Source organism: Microtus ochrogaster, chromosome 1, assembly GCF_000317375.1.
Source record: "Microtus ochrogaster isolate Prairie Vole_2 chromosome 1, MicOch1.0, whole genome shotgun sequence".
Taxonomy (NCBI): domain Eukaryota; kingdom Metazoa; phylum Chordata; class Mammalia; order Rodentia; family Cricetidae; genus Microtus; species Microtus ochrogaster.
In genome coordinates, this window is record NC_022009.1 from 13,122,381 (window position 1) to 13,150,086 (window position 27,706).

The 27,706-nt window shown below is 40.9% G+C and overlaps 1 protein-coding gene across 1 annotated transcript in view; it reads right to left on the bottom strand.

The window, feature by feature from the left end:
* The window catches only part of Kcnh5 (potassium voltage-gated channel subfamily H member 5), a 314,460-nt gene that overhangs the window by 257,079 nt on the left and 29,675 nt on the right, over positions 1-27,706 (bottom strand). Inside the window, exons 3-6 of the mRNA XM_005343212.3 lie at positions 20,695-20,801; positions 14,507-14,635; positions 3,919-4,034; positions 342-734 (exon numbers count right to left, since the gene is read on the bottom strand). Of these exons, the coding sequence (XP_005343269.1) occupies positions 342-734; positions 3,919-4,034; positions 14,507-14,635; positions 20,695-20,801 (745 nt within the window). The remainder of the gene's footprint in view (positions 1-341; positions 735-3,918; positions 4,035-14,506; positions 14,636-20,694; positions 20,802-27,706) is intronic.

The following is a 27,706-nucleotide window of genomic DNA, read 5'->3' on the forward strand; positions in this document are numbered from 1 at the left end:
GAGATGGCTCAATGGTTAAGAGCATTGCCTGCTCTTCCAAAGGTCCTGAGTTCAATTCCCAGCAACCACATGGTGGCTCACAACCATCTGTAATAAGGTCTGGTACCCTCTTCTGGCTTGCAGGCATACATGCAGACAGAATACTGTATACATAATAAATAAATAAATATTTAAAAAAAAGAAAGTCAGCTATAATTTATGGCACATGCTTACTAATATCAGGATGGAAAACAAAACGGGAGCACTGAAAAAGACATTTTATCATCTGTGGAATCCTTTTACTCTGTTGTTTTCAAAACATTTACTCTCCAATATTCCAAAAACAAAAACAAAACACTTACCTCATCCACATTCTCGAAGGCATTGATGATGTCATAAGGTAAACAGGACAGCAGATCGATCACAAACCAAGTTTTCAGATAGTTCATCCTTATGAGCTTTGGGTCAGAAATGACCTCTCCACCCGGCCCCACAAAAGTCGTGTGAAAATTTAAAACGATGTCAACCAGAAAAATAACGTCCACCACACTGTCCAACACCAGCCAGGCTATATTGTTCTGTTTTGTTTTAAAGGAAACGTTGTAAGGAACCATGATGGCGGTGTAGAAGGTAAGAATTAAAATCACCCAATCCCAGGTAGTTTTAAAAGCACAGTAGTGTAAAATGATGTGTGGCGGCGTCTTTGGCGCTTCTTGTTTGTACTGAGGAAGGATGTCTGACCCCAGCTGAAGAACCTAAAGGAAGAAAAAGTGCATATACGTGATGGGGACTTCTCTGAAGTCAGATATGACTGTACACCCACCGGGATCAGTCAAACCATAGGCTGGGTCTAACAATTCTCGGTTTTAAGACAGTCATGCTCCATTGATTCCTCTCCCTCTTCAGAAACGTCCCGGAGCTTGCTCAAAGGACCGTATGGAAGTCCGGCTACTCCACAAGCTGATCTGATTACTAGTTCATCTGCTCGGCTCTCCAGTGCCCATCCTTGACCCATGGCATAGTGTCTCAGGTGCAAGCCTGACAAGAACCACGTGTCTTTCATTGACTGTCCCATAGTTATTTGGTGGGTGACTGACCACCACTCGTTACACACACATTTAGCACCTTAGAAAATATACTTTTGCTTCTGATGGCCTCCCTGAACCCCGGGGCCTCAGTGTTGGCAGCCTTGCTCAGCAAGTGCTCCGATGGCTAAGAGGGCAGTGTTAGGGGATGGTAGTGGCTGCTTTTCCCTTGTCTCTCTAAACCCAGAGCTATAAAAGAGCATTGTGTTTCTCGTCAGGTGCAAGCTTCCTTTAGTAAATGAGATAAGACACTAAATACTAGGTTTAGCTCTCTGTGCCTTTTTAACAAATGGAAAATTATCAGCACAAGTTTATGTGAACCTGAACTTACTCTGTTAGGTCTAAAGTGAGAGAAGGAGAAAAGCAGATGACCCAGCAAGAGTCAGAGGTGGCAGGCACAGCACAGGACTGAGACTGCCTGTTGGAAACTGGGAAATGTGAAACTAGTGGAAGGATCCCATCTAAAACGTCTGCCATGTGAAACTAGTGGAAGGATCCCATCTAAAACGTCTGCCATGTGAAACTAGTGGAAGGATCCCATCTAAAACGTCTGCCTCGTGTACTTATTTCACTAGCGTAATGGAAGTGTCAAGGAGTGTGGCAATGGGGCTTTCTTAAGTAACATTTCCAGAGGACTTTTACAACTCATGAAATCAGTTAGTGGTTCTAGAAAAAAAAAAAAACAAACAGACCCACTAAGAGATAAATGCATCAAACATTTGAATATATGAATAAACAAAGATAAGAATTAGCGTATAGCTTGAAGGCTTATCTTCCATAGTGCACGCACATACACACACACACACACACACACACACACACACACACCTTTTGAAGCCTGGAATAGTACACTAAAAATTTCTCATACATCGAGTTTACATAACTGGAAACTGCGTATATAAGATCTTGCTATCTTCACTATCAGAAAATGCTGCTAGTATTTCCTTTAGTTCTTTGCTACGCTTACAATTTTTACTTGGGGCTCTTAGAACTACTTTAGGGATATTTCACGTATTTGCCTACTTTCTCAGTGCCCCAGATATATTTTACCCCTATGGTTTTAAATCGCTTAGTAGCAGTTTATCCTAGCAGGAATGTAAGCCCCATGTTGGGGAGGCGTGTTAGACCGAAAGAACTGCACATAATTATGGCTTCTCTCTTACCTTCCAACACCATCAGCTCCAATTTCCCTGGAAGAAGGGGAAATGGAAAATGCTTCTCTTTGCTAGTTATGTCTATACCTTCTATAGTTTGAGCTCAAGAAATAATTCCATGTGCTTTAAATCCGGCTCATATTAGAATCTTCTGGGGAGGTTTTATAAAGTGTGGCATATTCACACCTAAAGCCCACTCCCCCAGGCAGGTGACACTGGCCTGAGTGGATTTTCTGAAAAGTCTGTATTTTTACCTTTACCAGGGGATGACAATGTGTAGCTCACAATAGTATCTTTTCTTCTTTTTTCATTCCCACTTACATAGTTGGACAGGAGCACTGAATTGCGCTCCTCTATGAGGTGGTGACAGCTATGTTGCCCACTGTTATTTCACTTACAGTGGCGTGAGAATAACGTGGAGACGGGCCAGAAGCAAGCAGGCTTAAGAAACCTCAGCTCGGAGACACAAGCTGGGTTCTTGGGCTGGGTTTGGTGAAGGAACTGGACTCTTGAAGCAGAAGAGAAGGAAACTTCAAAGCAAGCAGTACTCCTTAAGGAGCATCCTCAGACAAGGCAGGTCCACCTGGCTGCTCCAGCTCCCAAGCCAGATGCAGTTCACCTCTGCACACGGTGTAAACAGTATCACTGAATACTATAGCCATGTCCTATTTTAGCTTAAGCATGGCTGTTCCATGAAGTGTTCTTTCTCCGTGATATCAAAAGTTATTTAGAAAAGGAAAAAAGAAATTGTCCCAGGTCTATCTGTTAGTTAATAATAAGCTAAGGAAAACTCAATAACTCTAAATTTAAAGAATAGACTTTATTTCCCAACCCTCTTTAAACTAGAATTGGTATTTGTAACAAATTAAGAAGTGCCTTGTCTCACCTTTTTCTGGCAGTGTAAATCAGTGGACAACTGGGTCTTTCTCTTTCTTGCTAAATTAACTCAAAATATTTTACAAATTCCCACCATAAACTCAGCATAATTTTGGTAGCTCTCTCTCACTTTGTGTGTGTGTGTGTGTGTGTGTGTGTGTGTGTGTGTGTGTGTGTGTGTGTAAGACATTTGGGGAGGAGTGTATACCACGGCACACATGGGGAGGCCAAAGGAAATTTGTAGAAGTCAATTCTCTGCTTCCACAATTAGGTTCCAGAAATAGAGCTCAGGATGTCAGACTTGGCAGCAGGCTCCTCTGCCTACTGAGCCATCTCGCTAGCCGTAACTCTTCTATTTTTCCTGAATTCACTCCACTGAGTACCAGTACATGCTCGTAACTGACCCTAGAGTACCAAGTCTGGGTAAATGCTACAATATCCTAAAGTCTTTATCCATTTCCTGTCCTGTGTCTTTCACTCCTTAGTAACAACCCAATTCTTATTCATCTTCACATCCTTTCATTTTACAGAAATCCAAATACGATGGAAACCCTCAATTAATATTTTCTGCACACACAAATGAACACGTGGATTCCCTGCCCTATTTGTTCAATTAAATCACACAGTGTCTACGCATCACCCAATAAAGCATGAACTACATTTCCATGCAGAACTTGAAGAGAATGAAAAGGAGCGTTTCCAACTTCTACAGTTCTACAAAGAAAACATAAATTATCACCTACGCAATTGTGCTTATCCTGAATAATCTGGGGAAAAACGTATCAAGGCCACTTCCTTGCAAAGCAAGTCATTCTCATACTTACTTCAGCTAGTCGTGAATGTTTGTGGACTGTCTCTGTTTTATTCATTGGCGTGAGCTGCTGTAAAACACTTCGGCTGTTTGTCAAAGCCCGTGTCAATCGGGCAAATTTTGTCCAACCTTAAAGAGATGAAAAGAGAGTTTTGGTTATTCACATACAATGAATTGAAAGTGCAGCATTCTCTCAGATAACTGGAGGATCCTGGCAACCACAGGCTGTCCAGAAAAACTGAAAAGTATCTGTCTCGTTCCTGTGTACACGCCATCAAATTCGAAGTGTGGCTAAAATGAGGTACTTTCTAATATTTGTAACATTTGGGTCTTTCTCACATCTTCTGCGTAGTCTCTGTAGTCATGGTAGATAATAGGCTAAAAAAGTTATCTGGTCCTGCTCGATTTGTGTGGGTTTGTGAAGGGGAAACAGCTGCCTACCCAGCAGCTCCTCTCTCAGCATCCCATGCATCTGTGCGTTCCAAGTCCCTAGTTCTCACTAATGGACTTGAAGCGGAAACAACGATGCCACATCTGTATCCCTATTTCAGAAGCAAGTTGGTATCACACTTCCTACTCCTTCTACCAGCTGTATGCAAACAGCAAGCCCTTGGAGGAAGGAAAAGCCACTGGATCGCTGTGTAGAAAGATGCCAGCCAGGGCCACTTGCTTGGGATTATTTCATGAACAAGAAATGTGCTTCTCCTGTATCAAATCAATTTTTCCCTTATTAATAGAAAAAATACATAACCTTACTACATTATTGTTGGTTGTTAGAGTGGCTGCTATGGCCCTAATGAAAAGAGTTCTAATGTGTGTTGTAGACAGAGGTACCCACCTAGGAGGAAAAGTACAGTTCCAACTGTGCCTATAATGCACATTGCGCCTTCCTTGTAGCTTAACAAATTTTATTTCTCCCATTAACAATGGCGGTGATATCTAAAAAGTTATGCTTGGAATATCTAAAAACCTAACCATGTTTTCATGAAGAGAAGTTGCTTTGGGGAAAAAGGAATGTGAATTTAATGGGAAAAAAAACTTTCTTCTGGGGCCTCAGCTTGGCATTATAAACAACATTTATTTCAAAGAAACAACAATGAGATATGAACAAATAGAGCAAAATGAGCCATCCCGTGGCCCTCTCTCAACTCTGTGTCCTCTAACTAGCTCTAAAGCTCCACTCTGTTGGAGATCTCTCTAAAGCTACTTGATCATGTCTGTAGGGTTACCCACTGACAGAGTGGTCTCCAAACAACTCCTTAAAAGTGAAGCCTCCAGCTGGTTAAAAGGGATGAACCCAGAGGCATGATGAAATCTCAGCTGATTCAATAAACCCTGAAGGAGCAAGCCCTGGGCCTACAGGAAGCGAATGCCTGTCAGATCACGGAGTACAGGCAATGTTGGACGTTGCTGTTAGCCTTCAGACTTGGAACGACCCCCAGGAATTCACTTCTTTCTGTGTGTTCAGTGCTTGCACGAGAAGTAAGCTGACATCCATTGACAGAAAGTCCTTTTTCCTTCTTCATTAATGGGCCTTTCCCTAGTCTGGAATTTAAAATCATGTTGGGGACATTACCTGTAACCCAAGGTTCTATACAGTGTTCCAGTCTCACAATGAGGCAACTAAGACACCAGAAATAACATACAAAATCAACTTGAATTCACTATCACCAACCTTGACTTCTCTTCTGTTGTGCTGGACCTGCGCATCTCTCTGCCTTTGGCCAGCCTCCTCTAAGGCATTCTACAGACATCTGCTCCCAGCAGGCCGAAAACTCACCTCGTTATTACCCTCTCTCCATGTTACACATCCTACATCCTTCATACACTCTTGATAAACTAACTGGTGCCATTTCTAACCATACAAACCGGTAACTTAACGCCCGCTGTCCTTCTTTCACTATTACACACACACACACATACATGCACACAGACCCACAAACACACACAAGCATGTTCACACACTCCTGCATAAGCCTTCTAGTTTATAACTTACAAATCTTTCCAACTGAATTCCTTCCATTCTTACTTGTCAAACAGTGCAGCATGTGTCACTGCCGTCAGGGGACAGCCCCCTGAGAACATATCCACACGCGGGTAAGATCCGTTCTGAAACACAAATCCAACCACGCTTTCCCATTTCAATCCTTCGCGTCAACCTGGAGACTTCCAAGAAAACACCGTGTCCTTGGAAGAGGTCCTTTAGCTCTTACCCACAAGGACTTATACAACATTTATCTTCTGCCACCTTACTGTTCTCCAGCCTTACTAAATCAATAGAAAATTAATTGAAGAGCAAATTCGAAATATAATTAAATCTTCCAGAGTTCTTTTACATACTGTCATGCCCCACTCTTTTCTATATTACACTCCTCCTGTTTGCCTACAGCTCTCTCCCCCTCCCCATCTGTTTGGCTAAGGACAGTTCAGACTCACGTGAAGGATACTGCCTTATGGAAGCTTCTTTTCTACACCTACAGGAGGGGTGTGCCCTCATCCGGACTCTATAATCCACACATCACGTGACAGTAACAACATCGGTGTAAGCATGGTTTCCTTTGGGTTAATAAAGTTCATCTTTTCACAGCAGCACTAAAGGCTGTAAGTAAATTAACAGATGATAGCCGACTAATCCAACTTTATTTGAGACAAGAGCCCATTCACGTCTTATTACAGTGGGTCTTGGTCAGCAGGGTGAATGTAAATGAGAAGGTGCTCTCAGGTGACAGTGACTATTTTGGGCACCCCTCATCAACGTACTGAAGTGTATCTGATCGTTCCTCATCTTACATCAGCTATGTGTTATAGCTGCATAGGCTATTTCTAGAAACTTCCCAGCTCCTCTTTTTTCTTCCTGAAGGCTCACATTTCTAAGAAAGGTGATGTTGAATTTCTGTATATCTGAGAGGGACTAAAAGAGAAACCATTTTCATTCTGTGTACACAGTAATGTTTGTCTAGAAAAAAAAAATCTGGCACCAAAAGGGAAATGTGGGAGGGATATATCCCATGAGTCAAGGAGCGCACAGCCCTTCAGGAGGTTGGCATTTGCTCTTCCATCACTATGCAGGGAATAAGAGGTGAAGGAGAGACACAACTACGAGAGCCATTGTCACATAGTAATAGTGCGGCATTCCTTAATAAGGGAGCAGTAGTTCCTAATTTAAATACTCATAAAATCCTTCTTTAAATATGTCTGTAAATGACTAACTATAATCTGATCAACACAATTTTTAAAGGACACTAATTTCATATTTGTATAATAAATAAAACATGGAGTGAAAAAGTTATACAGGGATTAGCATACCAAATGCCTTATATACAATTTCAAAATGTAGCAAAGGAACTGGGCTCAGCTTTCAGTGGGTATCAATACTATTCATGACATTAAGGAAAAACTCTGGAGTGAAGAAGGTAGAGAGAGCTCCTAATCTTCAGAAAGATCCTGAGGAACCACTAGCTAGGAATGAAAGGCAGGGCTAGGTGATGGGTCAGCTCTGGCATGGGGATTCACAAGCAAAGATTCACAAAGGATTCTTTCTTCCTAAAGAAACCAAAGTCCAGGGCAATTGTCAGGGAGTCATCATTCAGGATTTTGCTATCAACATGCCCCAGAAGGTGGAGGACCAAAGTTAAGTCCAGATGTGTTCTACTTCATATGTAAATTAATAGAAGTGCAAGAACCCGGAGTTCACTGGCCCTGAGACACTCTTGCTGCCCTTGACTCTAAAGCGCTAATGTTAGCACTTTTCTGAAGACTTCCATAGCTCCTTACTCCCACTGCCTACCCTCATACTTCACTGAAAACAAAGCCTCACGAAAGACAATAACCTGAAATTTCCCTTCTCATCTTCCCACAAGGGTGCTTCCCTCTTCTCTGCTCCCAGTACCTCTAAGATGGGGCACTTGCTTGTCCTTGACAATGCATAAACTACACTGATACGTGCTCTAGACATTTCCAGATTTTTCACTACTATAATCCACGCCACGCTGAATTTTCTAACGCCATCCTTTCATGCTCTGGCAATGCCACCGTTCTTAACTAGTTGAGTTGATTTGCTCTTTCCCCCACCCATCCGCCCACCATGTTAGGGACAAACTTTGAAAAAGTCAGAGACAGCCACACTGTCTAGGTCAGAGAAAGAGACTCCTCAGCAGTTCTCCCATCTCCACGGGACCACATTTCCCCAGCTCGCCTCGACAGAAACCTAACTGGTGCGACTGATTGCTCAGCAGTCCGCTGATGTTACTTAGACGTGATCGATACGGGGTAATATGAACAGACAGTCGCGTATGACGAGCAGAATGCTTGCGCTGTAAGTTGTTCATGGCATTATGAGAACATTTGTTCTCCTAAAGGCTCGGGCTGCCAACTCCTTCTTAATAAAACATTAGTTTAGCTCTATTGGGTTGCAATTAACCTCTTTGTCATGGACTGTCTAATCTTAAAAATGAAAGGAAGTCACAGAGGCAGTTAAATCAATCTATTGGACTGCAACACAAGATTCCAGTCCATAAGGAAAGAGCTTAGGTAAACAGTTTTGCTCTCAGCCAACAAGACTGGCTGGCATAATTACTCCTGTTTCTTCCGTCGTCTCCTCTCTAAAGGAATCATTGGCTTTTGCAAGTAGGTTACTTTTTTGATGTTATTTTTATTCTGGAAGAATTTTTTTTGTCTCATTATTGGCAAAAAGGTGTCATAACTACTTGGCAGAGGGCATTTTACACTGTAATTATCTTAGCAGTTTGGAAGTCTTTTTGAAAACCCTGTACTGTTTCAATGGGCAGAGATTTGGATAATGATCTTTAGAACACATAACAGTGGAGACCTTCAGACAGCAATTTGCACATGATGACAGATAAAGTTTTAGATAGTATTGACTGATTGTTTGAACAACACTCTCAACATTGCAATGCCAGGTACAAAAGATAATAAGATGACTTCACCCTGTGGAATTAGCACCAGGAAATTTAGTTGGTTCTAAGAGCACAACTCGATCAAGAAAGAAAGCATCCTCCTGAGGCCTGTGCTTGGAAACAGAGTTAATATGACTGTGCCTGCCAGTGAATTCCCACTGCAGAAGACAAGACAGCAATGGACAATCTGGGGAACACGAGGCTTGAAGTCAGCCTGAGTGTTAGGCTTTTCAACAGCGAAGTGGAGATAATAATATTAATTTCAAATTTGGTGAAATGAGAAATTATGATCTTAGGGTACCTGGTAGGCATTGACTATCCATAGGAGTTGATAGTCTTGCCTTCAGGAATTTTTGCTGTATCCCTTACGGCATAATTCAAAAGCATTGTTGATATCCTACATTACCGCTCAGTTTAAGAATGGAAACAAAATCACTCAGGATGAAATTTTGTTGAACGGAGGATTTGCTATGAGCAGAGCTTCACTCAGTCACTGCAGCTATAACTGCCATGGTCATTGCCAGAGCTCATTCGAAAACAAAGTTCGCAGTCCATGCCTTCAAGTCTTTCAACTCTATGTCCAGGGTTTATTTGCTGGGGCGGGGGGGATACCAATATAAACAGGAGATTGGTATGAATATAAAGCAATAAATCTGCAGATCTTTGAAGGACATAGCCTTTGTCTAATCAATAGTCCTTTTTGAGATTCTTTCTCTTGTACCCAATCAAACCTGAACTTCAGATAGATCCAGCTTTGTACCCCCTGCTCATCTCCATCCCTCTGACTGGACAGAAGTGGAGAACAGAAAGATGGTCATGGATGCTAGTGAAACTCTCGACCAAGAACCTCAGAGGACCTCCCTGCTGCCCAGTCGTCCTGGGTCTCCCTCCTTTAATCGTGGCTTCATGCTCTTAACTTCTCTCACGTGTCTTTCCCCATCCATCCTCATACCCAGCTGATCACCAAGGACACAGGAGCACTTGGAGCGAAGCTGCTCCTACTAACTTGCTAGTTTATCCCCCCTTGAGTACTAGAAAAGGGGCCACTCCTACATCCCCAGGAATAGCCTCAGTTCAACTTTTGGGAAAAAAAACAATAAAAGTAAGGTTAATAGAATAGGATATTTCTACAGAGATAATGAAAAACTTTATCTTAAGTAACTCTGAGGCCAAAGGCTGGATCAAAGGTGAAATCACAATCTTCTTCTTCAATTTGATATTGCAGTACGATAATGAGATTACATGTGCTATTTATCCAAAAGTATCATTTCTTCTTATTTGTCTTTAAAAATGAAAAAAAAATACACTATTTTACCAAGCCTCTCAAAATGCTCCCTGGTTCCTATATCACTAGCTTCAAAGATATAGCAGAATGATGACTTAATGGCATAAATATTTCATGTCTTTTGAATTTTTCATGTTAAATGTACAGTTCACATGAATAATAGAAAGTAGTTCATATGCAGCATTCATAGCTGCATTATGCAATGCTTTTTCAGTAATCTGTTATGTAGAGGGAAGGCATAGAAGAGTTTCAGAACAAAAATTCTTCTCAAATTAGCTCATCTTCTAGAATGTCTAGCACTAGAAAAAAGGTGTCTTATACCAATACTGTCCAACGGATCTTGATTTGCATACTTATTAAACTCACTGTTCAACAGTCTAGTAGCCTGACTTGTCTGGGCTATTTGAAATAATTTCTAAGTGTAGACAATTTGAATGGAAAGAGACCTTGCCTTACAAGCACTCTGCGGTACCTCGGGAGATGCAGAGTGAGGGGGCGGAGAGAAGATAAGAAGGGAGAAGCATTAAGTTCAGAGATAAAAGTCAGCACATGTGCCCCAGTTCATGGCAAAAGGCCGCCAGCTCCCAGTTTCCATAGTTACAAAATTACTAACTACCATTAAGATTTAACAGTCAGACTGGTGGGGAAGGACTGCGCTTTCCTTGACCAGCTTCAACTGTTTCATAAAATTATACAAAGTAAATCAGAAGAAAATAATTCTCTAATATAAATATATGTATATCTGGGGGTAAAAATCTGATTAAAAAATCTACTCAAGTTAACAGCTATTCATGTATGAAGACATTGAAATTCATTTGAAGAGTATTTTAGGTCACCAATCATGTAGCAATCATTTATCTTTTTTTTTTAAATTCCTCACTCAAAGATCCATCTCACTGTTAGTCATAAGGTTTTTACAGGTGTTTCTTATGAAGAAAGGAAGACTACCCCTATCCCTGCTCTCCTGGGGATTTTTAATCACGAATAAGCATTGAATTTTTTTCAGATGCTTTTTCTGTGCCTATTGATGGGATCGTGTGCTTTTCTTTGCCACCTGACTGATAGGATGGACTGGGGGGGGGGGATTGTTTCCTGAAGACTGTGTCCATTCAACTGTCACGTGTAATTCTTCTTACATTTTGTGAATCCAGTTTTATGGAATATTTTATGTAAAGCGTGAAAAGCTCACCTATTCCTTCCCTTTTCTGTAGTATCTTTTCAAGGTTTGGTATCAGTGTGGTGCTGGCCTCATCTCGTGGCTTGGGAGACTTCCCTCTGCTTCTGCATTCTGGGAGACTTAAGGAACAAGGCGGGCCTTGTGCAGGCAACCACAGGGGCTGTGAGCTCCTGTGTCCAACAGCCATGCCACGTACAGAGGACAGCAGTTCACAGACCTCCTCCTTGTCCTCCAGCTCTTACGTTCTTTTTGCCTCTGCTTCCAAAACGTTCCTTGAGCCTTGATGGTTTGGGAGGTTGGTAAAGATGGCCATTTAGGGCTGAGCACATAGAGGGAGAGTTTGGGGAAGGGAGGGAGAACTTGGAAGAGGGAAATGGGGCTGGCTATGATCATATTTCACTATATACGTGTGTGAAATCCTGAAGAAGGAAAGAGAGAAATATCTTCCTTCTGTATTTATTAGGGTCTTCTGATAAAACTAATTGCCTTGGTTTGGGTCAATTATTCTTTACTACGTAAGTACTGAATGGTGACAGGGTAGTTAAGGTTTTCTGCTTCTCTCCTCCCCAAGTGAATTTTGAGAGGTTGGTCTATCTCCTAAAAGTCTCCCATGATGGCCACGGGGTGATCAATGCTCAGATTCAGTAGCCACAGGATGAGTGGAGGCAGACTTTTCATTTCCACTATTGGTAATATGTGCCTGGCCCTTTTTTCTTGGTTACCAGAGCTAGAGATTTATTAACAATAATGGTATTCATTATAGGAATTAGCCTGGCGTTTTGGTGGTTTTCCCCTGAAGAGGTCTCCTTTACAATGATTTCTCCCACATGGTTCACGATGTCTTGTCTTCAGCTTGCTTTGGTTGAAAAGTCTCTTCTTTGTATAGCTTCCCAAGATGGAAACTAGGTTACTGGGGTCTTTTAATCATTTTCTTCTGCAATATATGCATCTAACATTACATATTTTCTTCTAAGCACCATCTTTACAGTCTCTACAAATTTGAAAAAGCTGAATGTTCATTTAGCTCAAAGGATGTGTAACAAGATTTTTTGGCTGACAGATTATTTAGAAATGTGTTGTTTAATTTTCAAATTGTTGTAGCTTTCCACATATCTTTAAGTTATTGAGTTCTAATTTATTTTTTTATTTTAAATGTTTAATTCATCCATACCAACCACAGTTTCCCTCTCTCCTCTCCTTCTACTACCCCACTTGCCCCTGAGCCCACCTCCCATCTACTCCTCAGAAAGGGTAAGGCCTCCCACGGGGAGTCAAGGAAGCCTGACACCTTAAGTTGAGGAAGGACTAAGTCCCTCATCCCTGCATCTATGTTCACAGCAGCATTATTCATAATAGCCAGAACCTGGAAACAACCTAGATGTCCTCAACTGAAGAATGGATAAAGAAAATGGAGTATTATTTTCTGTACATTGTTTCTGTAAAAAACAATGACATCTTGACATTTGCAGGCAAATGGATGGAACTAGAAAAAAAAAATCATTCTGAGTAAGATAGCCGAAACCCAGAAAAACAAACACGGTATGTACTCACTCATAAGTGGATGATAGATGTAAAGCAAATGAAAACCAGAATTCTAACTTAACTGCATTATGATCTGAGACTCATTTTTTCAAAGGTATCTCTTCATTTAAATTGGTCAAAAATTTTAGGACTCAGAGTGTAGTGTGTCTGGTGAGTGCTCCATGTACAACTGAAAAAGAGATGCCTTTTCTAGCCATTGTCTGAAGCACCATGAAGTATGGCGCTATTTCATTTGTATTTTCATAAATAAAGCTTTCCTGAAGAACAGAACACAAAAGAGCCCCACTAGTCAGCCATACAGGTTGGGCAGTGGTGGTGCATGCCTTTAATCCCGGAAGCCCCACTAGTCAGCCATACAGGCTGGGCAGTGGTGGTGCATGCCTTTAATCCCAGCACTGGAGAGGGCTATAAAGTGGGCTAAGACAGTAACTGGCTCTTTTCTCAGTCTAAAGATTTCAAAGAGGTAAGATCTCTCTAGTGGCTTGGCTGCTTTTCTTTTCTGATCTCCAGGTTGAACCCCAATATCTGCCTCTGGGGTTTTATTAACCATGCTACAGTGACATTCCAAAGACATGAATCAACATCCAGTGCAAAGATGATAAGAAATATGTCTTCGTATTTTTAAAAAGTAGGCCTTGCTGGATGTGATGGTGCATGCCTGTAATTCCAGTATTTGGAAGACTGACGCAGGAGAAGTACTGAGCTTCGGGTCAGCTTGGGTCATACAGTAAGATGAGAGAGGGGGGAGGGGAACCTGAGTCCTAAATTAGATATTTTACTTAATCTTCCAGAAAGTGATTTCATAGAGTCTGGAATTTCAGAGACATATATAAATTAATTTGTTTGGTCCTATTTTCAATAGTTGGCACATTGTAAAGTTTCTCTTTTTAATTTGATACTAACAGAACAAGTGAATAGATCATTATGCATTTAGACTCACCTGCAAAGGATAAAATAATGTAATTTTCTGTAATTATGGTTGCAATTGGAAAGCTTAAATCTCTGTGTAGGTTTTTTTTTTTTTTTTAAAGGAAAGGAGTGTTTGGCAAATGCACAAAAGCAGGCATTTCCCTTTGGTCTCCTAAGAGGTCCCTAAAAAAATAACATTTTATAAAAACCTATTTCTAAATGAATTTTAAAGTCTTCATTTATGTAACACCGGCTTCTAATTTAAACCCAAATGGAGAAAATAAATTGGGAATAAATTACATTGGAGAGAGGCAAGAGCGCTCTAGGTTTCCGTAGCCACATCTCTGGATGCTGCAGTCAATAATGCTCCACTTGGGAGGCTTGCATTGTGCCAGCCACTCTCTTTATGACAAAATTATACAGTTTCCACACAAGAGAACGTACAACTGAGCAAACAGAAACTGATAAGTAAGCTGAAAGCAATCAGCCAGTAAAACTCAATTAGTTGACCAAAACTCCATCAAATTCTTAACAGCACCGTGGTAGGAGCTCAGTGAAGTCAGTCCCGGCTATGTGTAATCATTTGTGCTAAAGCTCACTGGGTACAGGAGGTTGAAATGCCAATTGGGTTGCTCCCAGATTAACTGCACTCAGTGGAATTCCCGGCTGCATCTCACTAGGATGAATGCAGAACCAGAGAAGGGTCATAAGAAGATGTGGCAGATAGAAGGCCGCCAGCTTCTTAGGTACAGATAATCCTTTCGGGAATTACCTTTTGTTGAATCATCCTCTATCGGTTGTTTGAACAGCGTAATATCCTTGAACGTACACAGGAACAAGACCACTTTCTCATGCTCGTTTCTTATTGGTGCAATTTGCATGTAAAACCAAACAGGGGTTCCTGTAGTGGAGAGAGAGGGAGGAAAAAGACAGTGGAGTGTCACAGGGGCCACAGCAAAGATTCGCTCCCCTGCCCACGCGCCATGCTTCTGCTGCTTCTACAGCAAAACAATAGTTTCGTTGCTTGAATGAATAAATAAAATTTTTAAAAACTACTTTAACCAGAATTGCTGGCACAGGCCTATAATCGCAGCTACTCAGGACACTGAGGTCAGAGAATCACAAAATCAAGGGTAGCGTAGAGTACAGCGTGAGCTCAGGGCCATGTTGGGTAACTTAGTAAGACACTGTCTCAAAAATAATAAAAATTGAAATTAAAAACTTCCAAGGTAAGTAGTTCAGTGATGGAATGTTTGTATTGTATGCCTGAGGTCTTGGATTCAATTCTCAATATAAAAGGACATCACAAAACAAACAAAAAAAAAAACCTGTTTGACTATCAGCTACCAGTTGTTCAAATTTAATGATTATATTTTAGCCCAAAATATGAATATTCCAAAGAAAGTACTGGGTCTCTTCCCAACTTGTGTGCACAAAGTCAGTCTTGCTGCTAACATAAGAGCAGCATCGCCTTTAGGTCTGGGTCCCGAGGCCTCTGTCACTCTCCCAGACTTCATCTGACAAGCTCACTGAGAAAGATCACTCCTACATGCCTCTCTGGGCTTGTCACTTTGACAAGTGTTTCCAATTAACAGTCACAGCAACACCTACTGCCCTGGCAAGTCGGGATCTCTAAATAAGCCCCTGAAACGCTGCTTCTATCCCAAGGCTCTCTCTTCAGTCAGATGGACTTATGGGACTCCTCGATGGCTTTGACTGTGTCCCCAATCACAGAAGACATCAACAGTACTTGATACGTACTGTACAGAGAGTGCTACCTGAAACCTTCAGGGCATCTTATCAGGGAAAGGAAAATAACACAGGTGTTCACAGTCTGAGACTCTTGGGTGTCTTTTAGAGCCACTGCCTCCTGCCCCACAAGGCTCAACCTTGCCACATTCTTCTTCAGAGGACAGCCACTGCACTCTCTAGAGGGATGAGGGTTTCGGGGGTCAAAGCTCAATGAACAGGCCAGGAACTGACATATTGCAAAGAATGAATAGATGAAGGCATAAGAAATACCCTCAAGAGAATAATGATCCACGAAGTGGCAATACACATCATAAGTTTAAAAAAAATTTAAAAACACATTTTCCATAATATTTTTATCAAACAAAGGTGCAATCAGCCCCTCAAACTATTCATTCTTAGGGACAGAGGGGGTTTGGCCAGGTTTAGGATTTGGAGAGTGGATGGGCAGCTACGGGAGGTGTGAACTAACAGTATTAGGGGTTCTCTAATAGCCGAATAACAATCTCCTTCCCAGCTCCATCCAAGGCTGCATCACCTAAAGCCACTGCCGATTCTGTTTAAACATCCAGGTAATAACAGTGCTCTTAAATTATTGACTAAACTTGGGGAATCTCTCTAAGTCATGTGAGGGCTAGCTTGTCCTTTAGACAAGAGGAGTGTTCTTAGCAGGCTCACGGAGCCAGAGCAGTGCAGAGAGATTTATAAGATTCCACCACTGAGTCTTTTGTGGTTCCAGCAGGCCCATAGGAGGACATAGCCCTTTCCAAGATGACTGCAGAGTAAGAAAGAGACGCAGGAAACAACCACATCATCTCTGAAGCAGACTCGCTCTTTCCTGCTCCTAGTGTTACACTGTGTCAGAGCTGTGAGTGACAGGCAGTTTTACAAATAACCGGGGCCAGAGGCTACTGTGTACTTGACCTGAGGCTGTTCCAGCACCGTGGGCTAGCAGCAAAGGAGTCAGCAACAAAGAGAAAGGGACTTTGAAAATCCTTTCTGGTTGCCAGGTCCTGCTAGAAATCTGGACAAAAAAAAAAAAAAAAAAAAAAAAAAAAAAAACAATAACTGGGGCCACACCCATGGAAACAGCCACTTTGCAAATTCTGGCAGAGACAGAACTCTCTGAAAGGCTGTTTCTCAACACCAAGGTAGAATCTGTCCAGCTCATAGGCTCAGATTCCCCCGCACAGGCGGAATGTTTTCAGGTAGCTGGTGAAATCTCCTTTATATTCTGGAGCTAGGGGTCAGACGGACAAGGAGTCAGAGAGATGGATGGAGGTGCACTCCCAATCACTCAGAGCAGGGCCTGGTCACTGCACACCAGGAACATAGGTGCTAGGTTATGTCTTGGCTCTAGAGATACTGAACTTTCCCCAGAGCAGAAAATGCCTCCTTTACTAAGAACACTAGACAGGAAGAATAAAAAAGAGGGTACAAACTAAAGTGCTAACCCCTGATCAAGTAAATCAGAAACCTCAACCGCCCCACTGGCAAAATTGTGTTTAATCTAACCTACTCACATGATGGAAGTCTTGGGGGGGGGCTTGGAATTCAGGCATTCCCTAAATGGTCTTCTACAGATATGTCAGTTTTCCTATCTAACGTTTTCCAAAGTCACAAAATACACTCTTTCCAGTTTGATATGCAAAAGATGTTCTTAGATGACCACTTACAAAAGTCCTTTACAATTGGTCAAGATACTTGTATGCTACCCTAATGCCTGGGTAATATCTATCCTTATCAAAAGAAAAATCAAAAATAAAGATGGATGCAGAGAACACGCAGAGGGAAGCAGGAACTTTCATCTACCGGGCTGCAGGGTCTGTCTCTTAGCTATACGCAGACACCTACACACAATACACGGTTCACCTTAGAGAGCCAGGCAGACTTGAACAAAAGTCACATAATAATTTCAAGCCGTGGTGTACAATGTAGAACATCTAAACTATTCTGGAAGGTGAATATAATAATGCAAATCAAATCATTACCAATAGATTTTAAAGTAAATAAACAAAACAGAATCCCATTAAGTTACTACTGACAAAGTCAAACTGTGGACTTGGCTACAATGCCTGAGAACTGTTAATTCTGCTTAAGTGCCAAGGCAAATAGCCTTAATGATGAGCGCTCTCCTGTTATTTGATAACTCGGGCCATATATCCATGGTCATCTCAAGACTAACAAATCTATGTAAAGATGAAGAGGCTTGGAAGTTTGGATGTCTTATGAATAGGAACTAAACAGTAGCACCTGAGGGGAGAAGACCCAGAAAGGATCCAGAACCTCTGCAGCAGGGAGAGAGCCTCGTTGAGAACTGAATGCTTTCTGTATGACAAGCTGGCAGCTGAGTATGAGTGCAAACAGAAACATCTCTTCGGACTTGATTCTAAACTGCAAGATGAAATGATTGAGGTTTTGAGAGGTAAACCGCAAGAGATAATGTTCCCGCCAGCAAATGCGCTGCTCCGAGGCAGCGTCTACCACTGCTGTTATCCTTTTGTGGGTCTAGTACTAAAAAAGAAAATCTAATTTTAATTCCACATATTCCATAAAGAATTGAAGGAAATGGAAGGAAAATTGTGCACCACAAGATCCCGCATATACTGATTGTAGGGAAAAAAATGCATTCTGATGATGTTAGAAAGTCTCTCACACTTCAGAAGATTAGAGTAGCCACTGAAGATGAGGATGGATTTTGTCATCATTTATCATAAAAGTGCATGCACACACACACACTTTCCATATGCATTTTTATTGAAAACAATTTTTTTACAATATGTTCTAATCTCAGTTCCTCCTTTCCCAACTCCTCCAAGATTCTCCCCACCTCCATACCCACCCAACTCTATGTCTTCATTCTCTCTCTCTTTTTCTCTTCAGAAAACAAATAGGCAAACAAACAAAAACACCCAACTCAGAACTTTTTAAAAAGTAAAAGCACATACACACACACACAAATAAACCCACAAAAACACAAAATCATAAATTATAATATATGAGCAAAAACCCAGAAAAACAAAAAATGCCTAAACAAATCAATATGCGACAAAAAGTCTACAAAATTACCATTGAGTTCAGTTTGTGGAGGCCATCTACTACTGAGGACAGGCTCTGCCCTTGGGTGTGCCCTTAATATACCCTGTGAGACTCCATGGGAAAAGGTTTGCACACAGATGTCATTTGGCCATGGATTCTTGGTTAAGGGTTATGAAGGGACTCTTCATGTCCATACAGTGAACCCAAGTCAAATAGAAGGCTTGATTGTTGAGAATATGCACTGAGGCTTGGTGGTCATGGTGGTGGTTGGCTGATTGGTTAATTTTTGTTTTAACCTACCAAACAGGGCTGTCCATGAGGTTCTATGTGATGACATACTTGACAATTGGTGATGTACAACCTAACCCCAGGGAATATTCACAACAATCAGCAGACGTTTACTAGATGTGAATGGCCTGTTCTGAGGACGGTGCCTATGTCTATTACCCTTCCCCAGGCAACAGGCGGCATCTAGCTAAACGTTATGTTTGTAAAGACTGACATCAAATAACCACATATCCACCTCACTGACATTTGTACAGTAACTATGAAAAGTGAATCTATAAAAATATATTGTGAGCATCCTTTGGTACAGACACTATAGAAAACCTACTCAGACTAATTTTAAAATAGAATCACCATATGTTGTAGCAGCGCCATTTCTGGATATTCACCCTAAAGACTGGCAATCTGCGAAACAAGGGCTATCTGCACGCTCGTGTTCATTGCACTAACATTTGCAATAGCCAATTTTAGAATTGACCTAAATATCCATTAGCAGATGAACTGATAAAAAATAAAATGTGTATAGAACGTGGAATCCTGCTCAGCATTTAAAAGAATTTCTTGAACTGGGGAGATGACTCAGTGGGTAGGAATGCTTGCTGAGTAAGTGGAAGGGCCTGAGTTTGGATCCCAAAATGACATAAAAAGCCAAGCATCATCACTGTGTATGCTTGTAACCCCAGCAGTGGGCGAAACAGGAGACAAAAAGGGGGCAGAGACAGAGGGACTAATAGGGGTTGCAGGCTAGCTAGTTTAGCTGAAAGAGAGAAGCTCAAGTGAAAGGCCTTGTCTCAAGGGGACCCAGCAGAAGATCATAGACGATGCCTAAAGTCTTCCTCTGTCCTCCAAATGACTGCTAAGTCGTATGATGATTCTGTTGTAAAATTTTAAATGTACCCACATGCAGATGAGAGAGAGAGAGAGACAGAGAGACAAAGAAAGAGAGAGAGAGAGAGAGAGAGAGAGAGAGAGAGAGAGAGAGAGAGAGAGAGATATTGTGGTTTTGCAACAACATGGAAGGAATACACGATCATAATACTAAATACTAAGTTAAATAAGCCAGGCACAGAAGAACAATATAAAACCTACTCATTTTACGTGGGACTTAAGTTGATTAAACACATGTCAGACAGTAGAGGTTCTCCGCAGTAGGGTTGGGTAGGAATGAAGAAAAGATGATCTAGGATTACAAAGACTAGATGACACATGAGAAAGGTTTCTCTGTCTGGTTATGAGATGCATTGCATAGCATGGGGAACACAGTTAATAACAGTATAGTGCAGACACCACACAAGCAATTTCCAGTATTCCCACCACAAAAAGTCAATATTTGAAGTGTTAAAGGTTATTTGTTTAAGTATTCATATTGTATTTGTAAATCATCGTGTTAATTTGTACCTAATAAATATGGATAACCATGATGTTGAAAATAAAAATGCGGGGCTGGACTGATTGCTCAGTGGTTAGGAGTTCCTGTTGCTCTTGGAGAGGATCTGAGTTCAGTTCCCAGCACCCACAAGGTAGCTCACAACTCTCTACAAAGTCCTGGGAGATCCAATGCCTTCTTCTGACTTTGGCCAAGCACACATATTTTACACATACATATATATATAAGCAAAACACTCAGACACATAATATATTTTTAAATAAAATTAAAATAAATTTGTTAAAATAAAACAATGGAAACTGTTTTGCATCCATTTTTGAGAGGATTTCATAGCTAGAATCATTTATTAATCTTTCCAATTTCACCAGCAACCTCTCCCCACACACCAAGAGCAGTCATGGCACATGGTATCTTCTCTACCTTGTTGCTCAGCTATCATTCCCTAAACTATAACATTTAGAAAAGACCTAGGTCATCTTAATGATAACAGAAATACCTACGGTTTTTTTTATACAGAAGAACTTCAAAACAGTTTGACTCGTAGTTGTCAAAAGTCTGCCTGACTTTCTCAATGGTCTTCTTGTCGGTCAATTCTCCATACATAAAACTGAAAGACAAAAATCCATTGATATTTTCGTGTCACTTTTAGACTACTACATCAAATCACATCATCGTCTTACTGGTTCATTTTGCTTAAACTGATGCCCCTGCACAATGAACTAAAATGTGGAAAACATTATTTCAGTGAAATTTTTGTATCCATTGGAAGTTTGCAACCTGTGGGAGGATATGTATAGTCAGTAATATGCTAAGACATGTTACATGCTAAGACATGTCTTAACCACTGTTTCTAAAGCTTCCTGCTGACAGATTTAGAAACTATTTCGCATGTGAAGAGAAACAGAGAGACAGAGAGAGTAGCTCCTACAGTTTCAGTATGCATAAATTCCAAGCACTGTGGTTCTATTAAACAAGTTTCACAACTGCAGTGTTTGAATCTCAGTTACCATGGTACGCTGACTGTAACTGCATGAAGCACATGGCACTGAAAGGCACCCATACAGCCACACACCCAATGTCCATTGTTTTGTTTTCTCTGATTTCAAATGACCAAGCATGATAGGATTTACAAGTTCTGGAATGTACAGCTCAAAAGTTTAAAATCTTGTGTCATTCTGAACAGCATAATGAAAGCTCTTGCAATGTTACTCCAATACCCCCTCCGAGGGATGTGAGCCCCACCACCTGCTCAGGGTATCCAAAATCTCTATGAGTCCATACACTACATGCTCCCCAGTTAGTCTCCAACCCGCTGACTCAGCAGATAAACCACTTTAGGTTGGCAGTGTGTATATTTGAGTAACCATTAGTTTTCTTAATGATAGTCTCAAAATGCAATAATAATGACTCTTGAAATTCAAATTTTCTGAAGAGAACTCATAAAACACTTCTTTAGTTGAAAATTAAACGTACAAATTAAAAATGTGTTTTTGAGAGTGGCCACATCTTATCACAATACACTACTAGAATTGTTTTGTGGTGATTATTCATATTATTGCTAATGTCTTAGTATCCCTAATTTATGAATGAAATATTACAGTAGATATCTATGTATGGGAGAAAACAGGATATGTAGAGTTGGGTCCCATTGCTACTTCCAGAAATCACTGGAGTGGGGGTGTCCTGCAACCTGTTTTCCCCAAGAATAAAAGGGAATTTTCACCGATCATAGCTATCCATCTAGAGCCATAACCAATCTCATCATCTCCTTCAGAGTCTGCCAGTATCAGTAACTGCATTTGTTACTTAGCTCACACTGGTCGGGAAGCACGTAGCTGTGTTGCCTTCTTGTCTCTGGTGATATTCCAACGCACTATTTTTTAAATGGACAATAGGAAATGAAAACTAGCCAATAAATACTAAATTCCACCAAAAAAATGAAGGATAATAATTGTGTGTGGGGGGGGGGGCAAAGTAAAGTTACAGTAGACAGAGGGGACCGTAGGAATGTTGCTGCTGCAGCCAGTTAAAAGATAGTAGATCTTCAGAGGGATTTCCTGAGCATCAACAAAAATGAGGAAAATGGTTCACAAATAAGTGTATCCCATAGGAGAATTCCAAAGCTGGTGTCTGGAGCAGATACATGTTGATATGGTTAGAACACCAAAAGTAAATATAGGGTTAAGGGGTGAGCTTCTAAATGCTCCAAAAAGCTGTGCCCTGTTCATGATAGAAGGAAGTCTATGGCAAGATGGCTGGTTAGTGACACCAGAAGAGACTAGAAAGATGGGAAAGGATGAAGGGAGGAAGGGCAGCTACTATTCACACAGGGTTTGTAAAAGAGAGCTAGAATGCAGAGAAGATAAAATGAAGATATTCTGGGTCATGAGGGCTGTAGATGGTTGAGTAAAGAAGGAAAAAAGCCTGATATCAACTTCCCAGGTCAAGACAACTTGATCCCCGAAAAGTTCTATCACAACAAACAATACATAGGAGACACCCAACAGCTCACACCGGCACCCTAAATTGGGGAGGCGGTGCTGGATAATCCTGCAGCCTTCCCGAGTCCTCAGGGAGGGCATGTCATGACGCTGCTCCAAACAGATGAGGAACACAAGTGATGAAGCACATTCTCTCCTGCCTGGGCTCTCCTACCTTCCCCCTGCCTGCCTGACTTCCTATGTAACACCTCTCGGGGTGCTAGAGTGTCTCTAGCTCCACGTGACTGCAGGAGACTTTATAGATGCACTCTGTACCACACAGGAGCCCTGCTCCCTCTACCATGGGAACCATGCCACACCTGCCTAAGGACCTTCTAACCTCACTTCCTTGGAATATGGTTTGCAGAAACTGGCACACAATCCTTATATTTTTGCATGTGTGCTGCATTACACTTGCCCAAGCCCATGAGGAAAGCACTCTTCCCTACTCCTCTGTGTACCATACCCTCCTGGGCTGCAAAAATAGCCCCACCTGACAGCCCTGCAGAGAGCAACAGTCTTCATGATCCTGCTTCCTGTGAACACTCTCGCAGCCACTTTACAGTTGAAGTTATTTGGAGACCATAACTGCAATGGCCAACTTGAACCAAAACCAATACAGACAGGGTCCAAAAAAAAAATCTCCAAATATAAAAATCACTCAGTAGGGGAGACAACTGTTCCACCGGACATGCAAATATCAGCATAAGGAAACATGAAGTCTGGAAGAGCAAGGTAACATGATGAATCTAAAAGAGCACAATTATTCTCCAACAACACTCCAGAGATAAGGTAATAGATGAAATCCCTGAGCAAGATTTCAAAAGATTAATTTGAAGGACATTCAGTGACATACAAGAGATTATAAATAACTCTGTAAAACAAAGAAACCAATTAATGAAATGAATAAGAAATTCAACAAAGAGAAATCATCAAAAGAAACTAACTATAAACTTCAGACCTGAAGAATGAAATAAGTCAAATAAAAGATATGAACAAGAGCCTCAACAAGATAGATCAAGCAGAACAATGTCTGAACTTAAAGACAGACGTTCTGAAGAACCACAGTTACACTGAAGAAATAAAAGAGAAAACTCATTAGAAAGAACAAAGAAAGTTTCCCAGATTTATGAGACGTGTGCAAATGAGCAAATGTTCAAATTTTGACCCTTCCAGGAGCCAAGGAAAAAGGAAAGCACAGAAAACCCATCCACACAACAAATGAATCCCAGTTCCATCCATTTTCCTGAATACGTCACGATTTCATTTTTGTTTATGGCTGACTAAGATCCCACTGAGTATAAGTACCACATTTTCTTCACCCATTCATCTACTGATAGACATCGAGACTCGTTTCATTATTCAGCTACTGTGAATGGGGCAGCAAAGACCATAGATGGGCAAGCATCTCGATGGTGGGACTCAGAATCCCCCAGGTGCATATTCAGGAGTGGCGGGCTCAAGAATAAGGCAGTTTCCAGGGTGTTTTATAAGTTCCATCCTAGGGGTGGGGAAGGTAGCTCCATTGGTAGAGCGCCTCCCTAACATGGACAGAACCCTAGGTTTGATCTCCAGCACTGCATAAAACAGGACATGGTGTCACATGTCTGGAACTCCAGAACCAGAAGGCAGAAACAGAAGGATCCAAAGTTCAAGGTCACCCTTGGTTACATGATGAGTTCAAGGTCATGCTGGGCTACCTGAAAACTTAAGACCTGAACAAAAAGAAAAGAGAAGATGAAGCTTCCAAACTGACAAAGAAAAAGCTGATAACTTCCTTAAGCTTAAAGAGATACAGACAGAGAAGACCCAGAAAGCCCAAAAGATCCCTCAGAGATTTGACTCAAACATGTTTTCATCACTACATTTCATATCCAAACTTTCAAATTCTTTTGAAAAAGGGGGGGGGGCATTCACTCACACTTAAGCCCCATTGAATTAATGGGAGATATTTCAGCAGAAAACAAATGGACTACAAGAAAATATGACACTGTATTAAAAGTTAGGGAGGAGAGCTAAAACAATGTCCAAGGTGACAGACCAAAATAAAAATTAGGGAACCCATCAACCCTAGAGCAACCTTATCAAAATATGCTCAAGAGAGGCTATGCCAGCCAGTGAAAAATAAAAGAATAATAGATGTCCCTGTGAAAAGATGCAAAAGACTAAAAGCCTGTAGAAGAGCAGTTACATAAAAGATAAAGAGAATCAAATCTCACCCATACAGAAAACAACAAAGCTGAAACATGAAGCTTGACTAGAATGTGGCTATTTGAGACCAGAACATGAGCAAAATGATACAAATAATTCTACATATAACACTAATAACCTTGGATGCAAACACATTAAAAGCCCCAAATAAAAATAAATATTCACCAAATGGAGTAAAAAGCAAGATTCAACATGCTGCTAACAAGTAGGACTGACCACTGAGGATACACAAACACGCAGCAATTGATGGATCAGAAAAGTCACTTCACACCAAGCATGTAAGAACGGCTACGCTGAGGCAAGCAGACTGCAAACCAAAAATGGTCGAACGACACAGAGAGGTGATATGTGTTAATGAAAACAGTCTACACAATGGAAGACAAAATATGTATATCTTACTAATACTAGAATACCTCAGTTTAAGCCAGTACTTAGGAGGCAGAGGCAAGGAGATCTCTGAAAGTTCTAAGCCCTATAGAACAAGTTCCAGGACAGTCAGGGCTAGAGAGTAATCTTGTCTCAAAATAAAATAAAATACTCTGTTGACTGAGGTTTTCTGTACTACCATGGTCCTTCAGTTATTCAGTCCCAAAGGAACACACAGAGGTCTACATTAATTATAAACTGGTTCACCTAGTAGCTCAGACTTTTTTTTATTAACTAACTCTTAACATCTTATATTAGCCCATTAATCTTGTCTATATTAGCCACAAGGCTTGGCACCTTATTCTTCAGGTCACATCTTGCTTCCTCTATGCCTGAGTCACAACTGCAGACTGAAACTTCTCTCTCCCCAGAATTCTCATTGCCCCGCCTCCACTTCCTGCCTGGCTACTGGCCAATCAGCATTTTATTAAAAAGAATACAAGTAACAGGGAACAGCCCATTGTACCACAGCAATACTCAATGTTACAAGGAAAGTACTGTTACATCTAAAGAGAGAAACAGGCTACAGCACAGGGTGGCTGTGCATATCCACATCCCGTTCTCATCAATGACAGGTCATCCAGAGGTCCCATAAACACTCAGTAAAGAAGTATCAGAGATAAGCAAAGGAATAGAACAAATGAACGCAGCATACGGCAGCCACAAATGGCAGCCTCAGCAATATCATAGTAAATGGAAAGGTGCTGAGACTGTTTCATATGAGACCTGGACAACATGGCCCACTCGTAACCCTCACCGTCCTCAAAGTATGCCACTCTTAGACAGAGCAATTAGGCCAAAGGAAGAAAATATGATATCCAAATAGAAAGGAAGTCATATAATCCTGTAAACCACAATTTAGAGACCTCATCAGAAGACTACAAGGATAGGCAGCTAAATTTGGCAGCTTCAGGACGCAAAACCAATAGAGAAACATCAGTAGCATTTTTATGCACCATAATGAACTTGCTGAGAAAGGAATCACAAAGCAAGCCCATTTGTAATAGCTATTGAAAATCAAATACCTGGGAGTGAATTAATCTCAGAGAGAAAATGACCTCCACAAAATGAAAATTGCAAAAGGCTGATAAAGAATTGGAGGCAGATAAACACACACACACACACACACACACACACACACACACAAATGAAAATATCTTACATGTATATAGATTAGAACAATTAATATTGCTAGGATGTCTATGCTACTCAGCAAAATATAGACCCTTATTGTGGCTTTTATCACAATACCAGTCATCCTTCACAGAAAGAAATTCTCAAATTCATAAGAAAGCACAGAATACTCTAAGGTTTAAAAGCATTCTTGAGAATAAAAGAATAGAAGAAGCTGGAACCAATTACAATAAGAGATTGTAATACACTCTACAGGACAACAGAAGCCACAATGATACATGTACTGCATAAATTCGGACATGCAGAACAGGGGAACAGAAAATAGAGACTCCAGAACTAAATCTACATATCTACAACTACTGTCCACACCTGAGGGAGGTAAACACACGTGCACTGACACGCTCACTCCTGGACATGCATGCACACACACACACACACATGTGCACACACACTCAATCATACACATGCACACACTCACACACTCATACATGCACATTCATACACACATACATGCACACACATACTCATGCACATGCTCAGTCATGTACATGCACATATTCACACATGCTCATACATGCACACACACACACACACACATACATGCACACTCACATATCCTCATACACGCACATGCACACATTCCCTCACTCACACGCACGTATACATACTTACTCATTCACACATGCACACAAAAATACACACATATACAAATACATTAGAGAGCATATGTAATACACAATCCTGAAAAAACTGAATACCCTTCCTCTCAGCCTATGCCTAAATCAACAGAAAATCAACAGGACTAAAGGACTAAGTTTGAAACTCGAAACTACAAAACAATTAGAAGACAGAGAGGAAAGACTTGAAGACCGTGAGGCAGGCAACAGCCAGGGTGAGACTCTGTAAGGCAAGGTGACAAAAGTCACGTGAATCTCCTCCCAGACAACAGAGTGAGGACAGCTACAAAGGATTGCATTCGTCTGACAAAGGATTGCATTCAGAATACATAAAAAACTTAAAATGCTCAACCAAAAATTGAATCCAGTTGGAAATGAATAAATTCCCTGAATTAGATATTTTTCAAACATAGAAATACATCCACAGCTATATGAAGAAAAAATGTTTCAACACCACTAGCTATCAGAATGCAAATATAACCATAATAAGATATTTCTTCTAACTACAATGGAAATTATTATTTAAATATATAGTTACATATGTAACATTTATATATCATAAAATACATTTTAGAATTTATTAT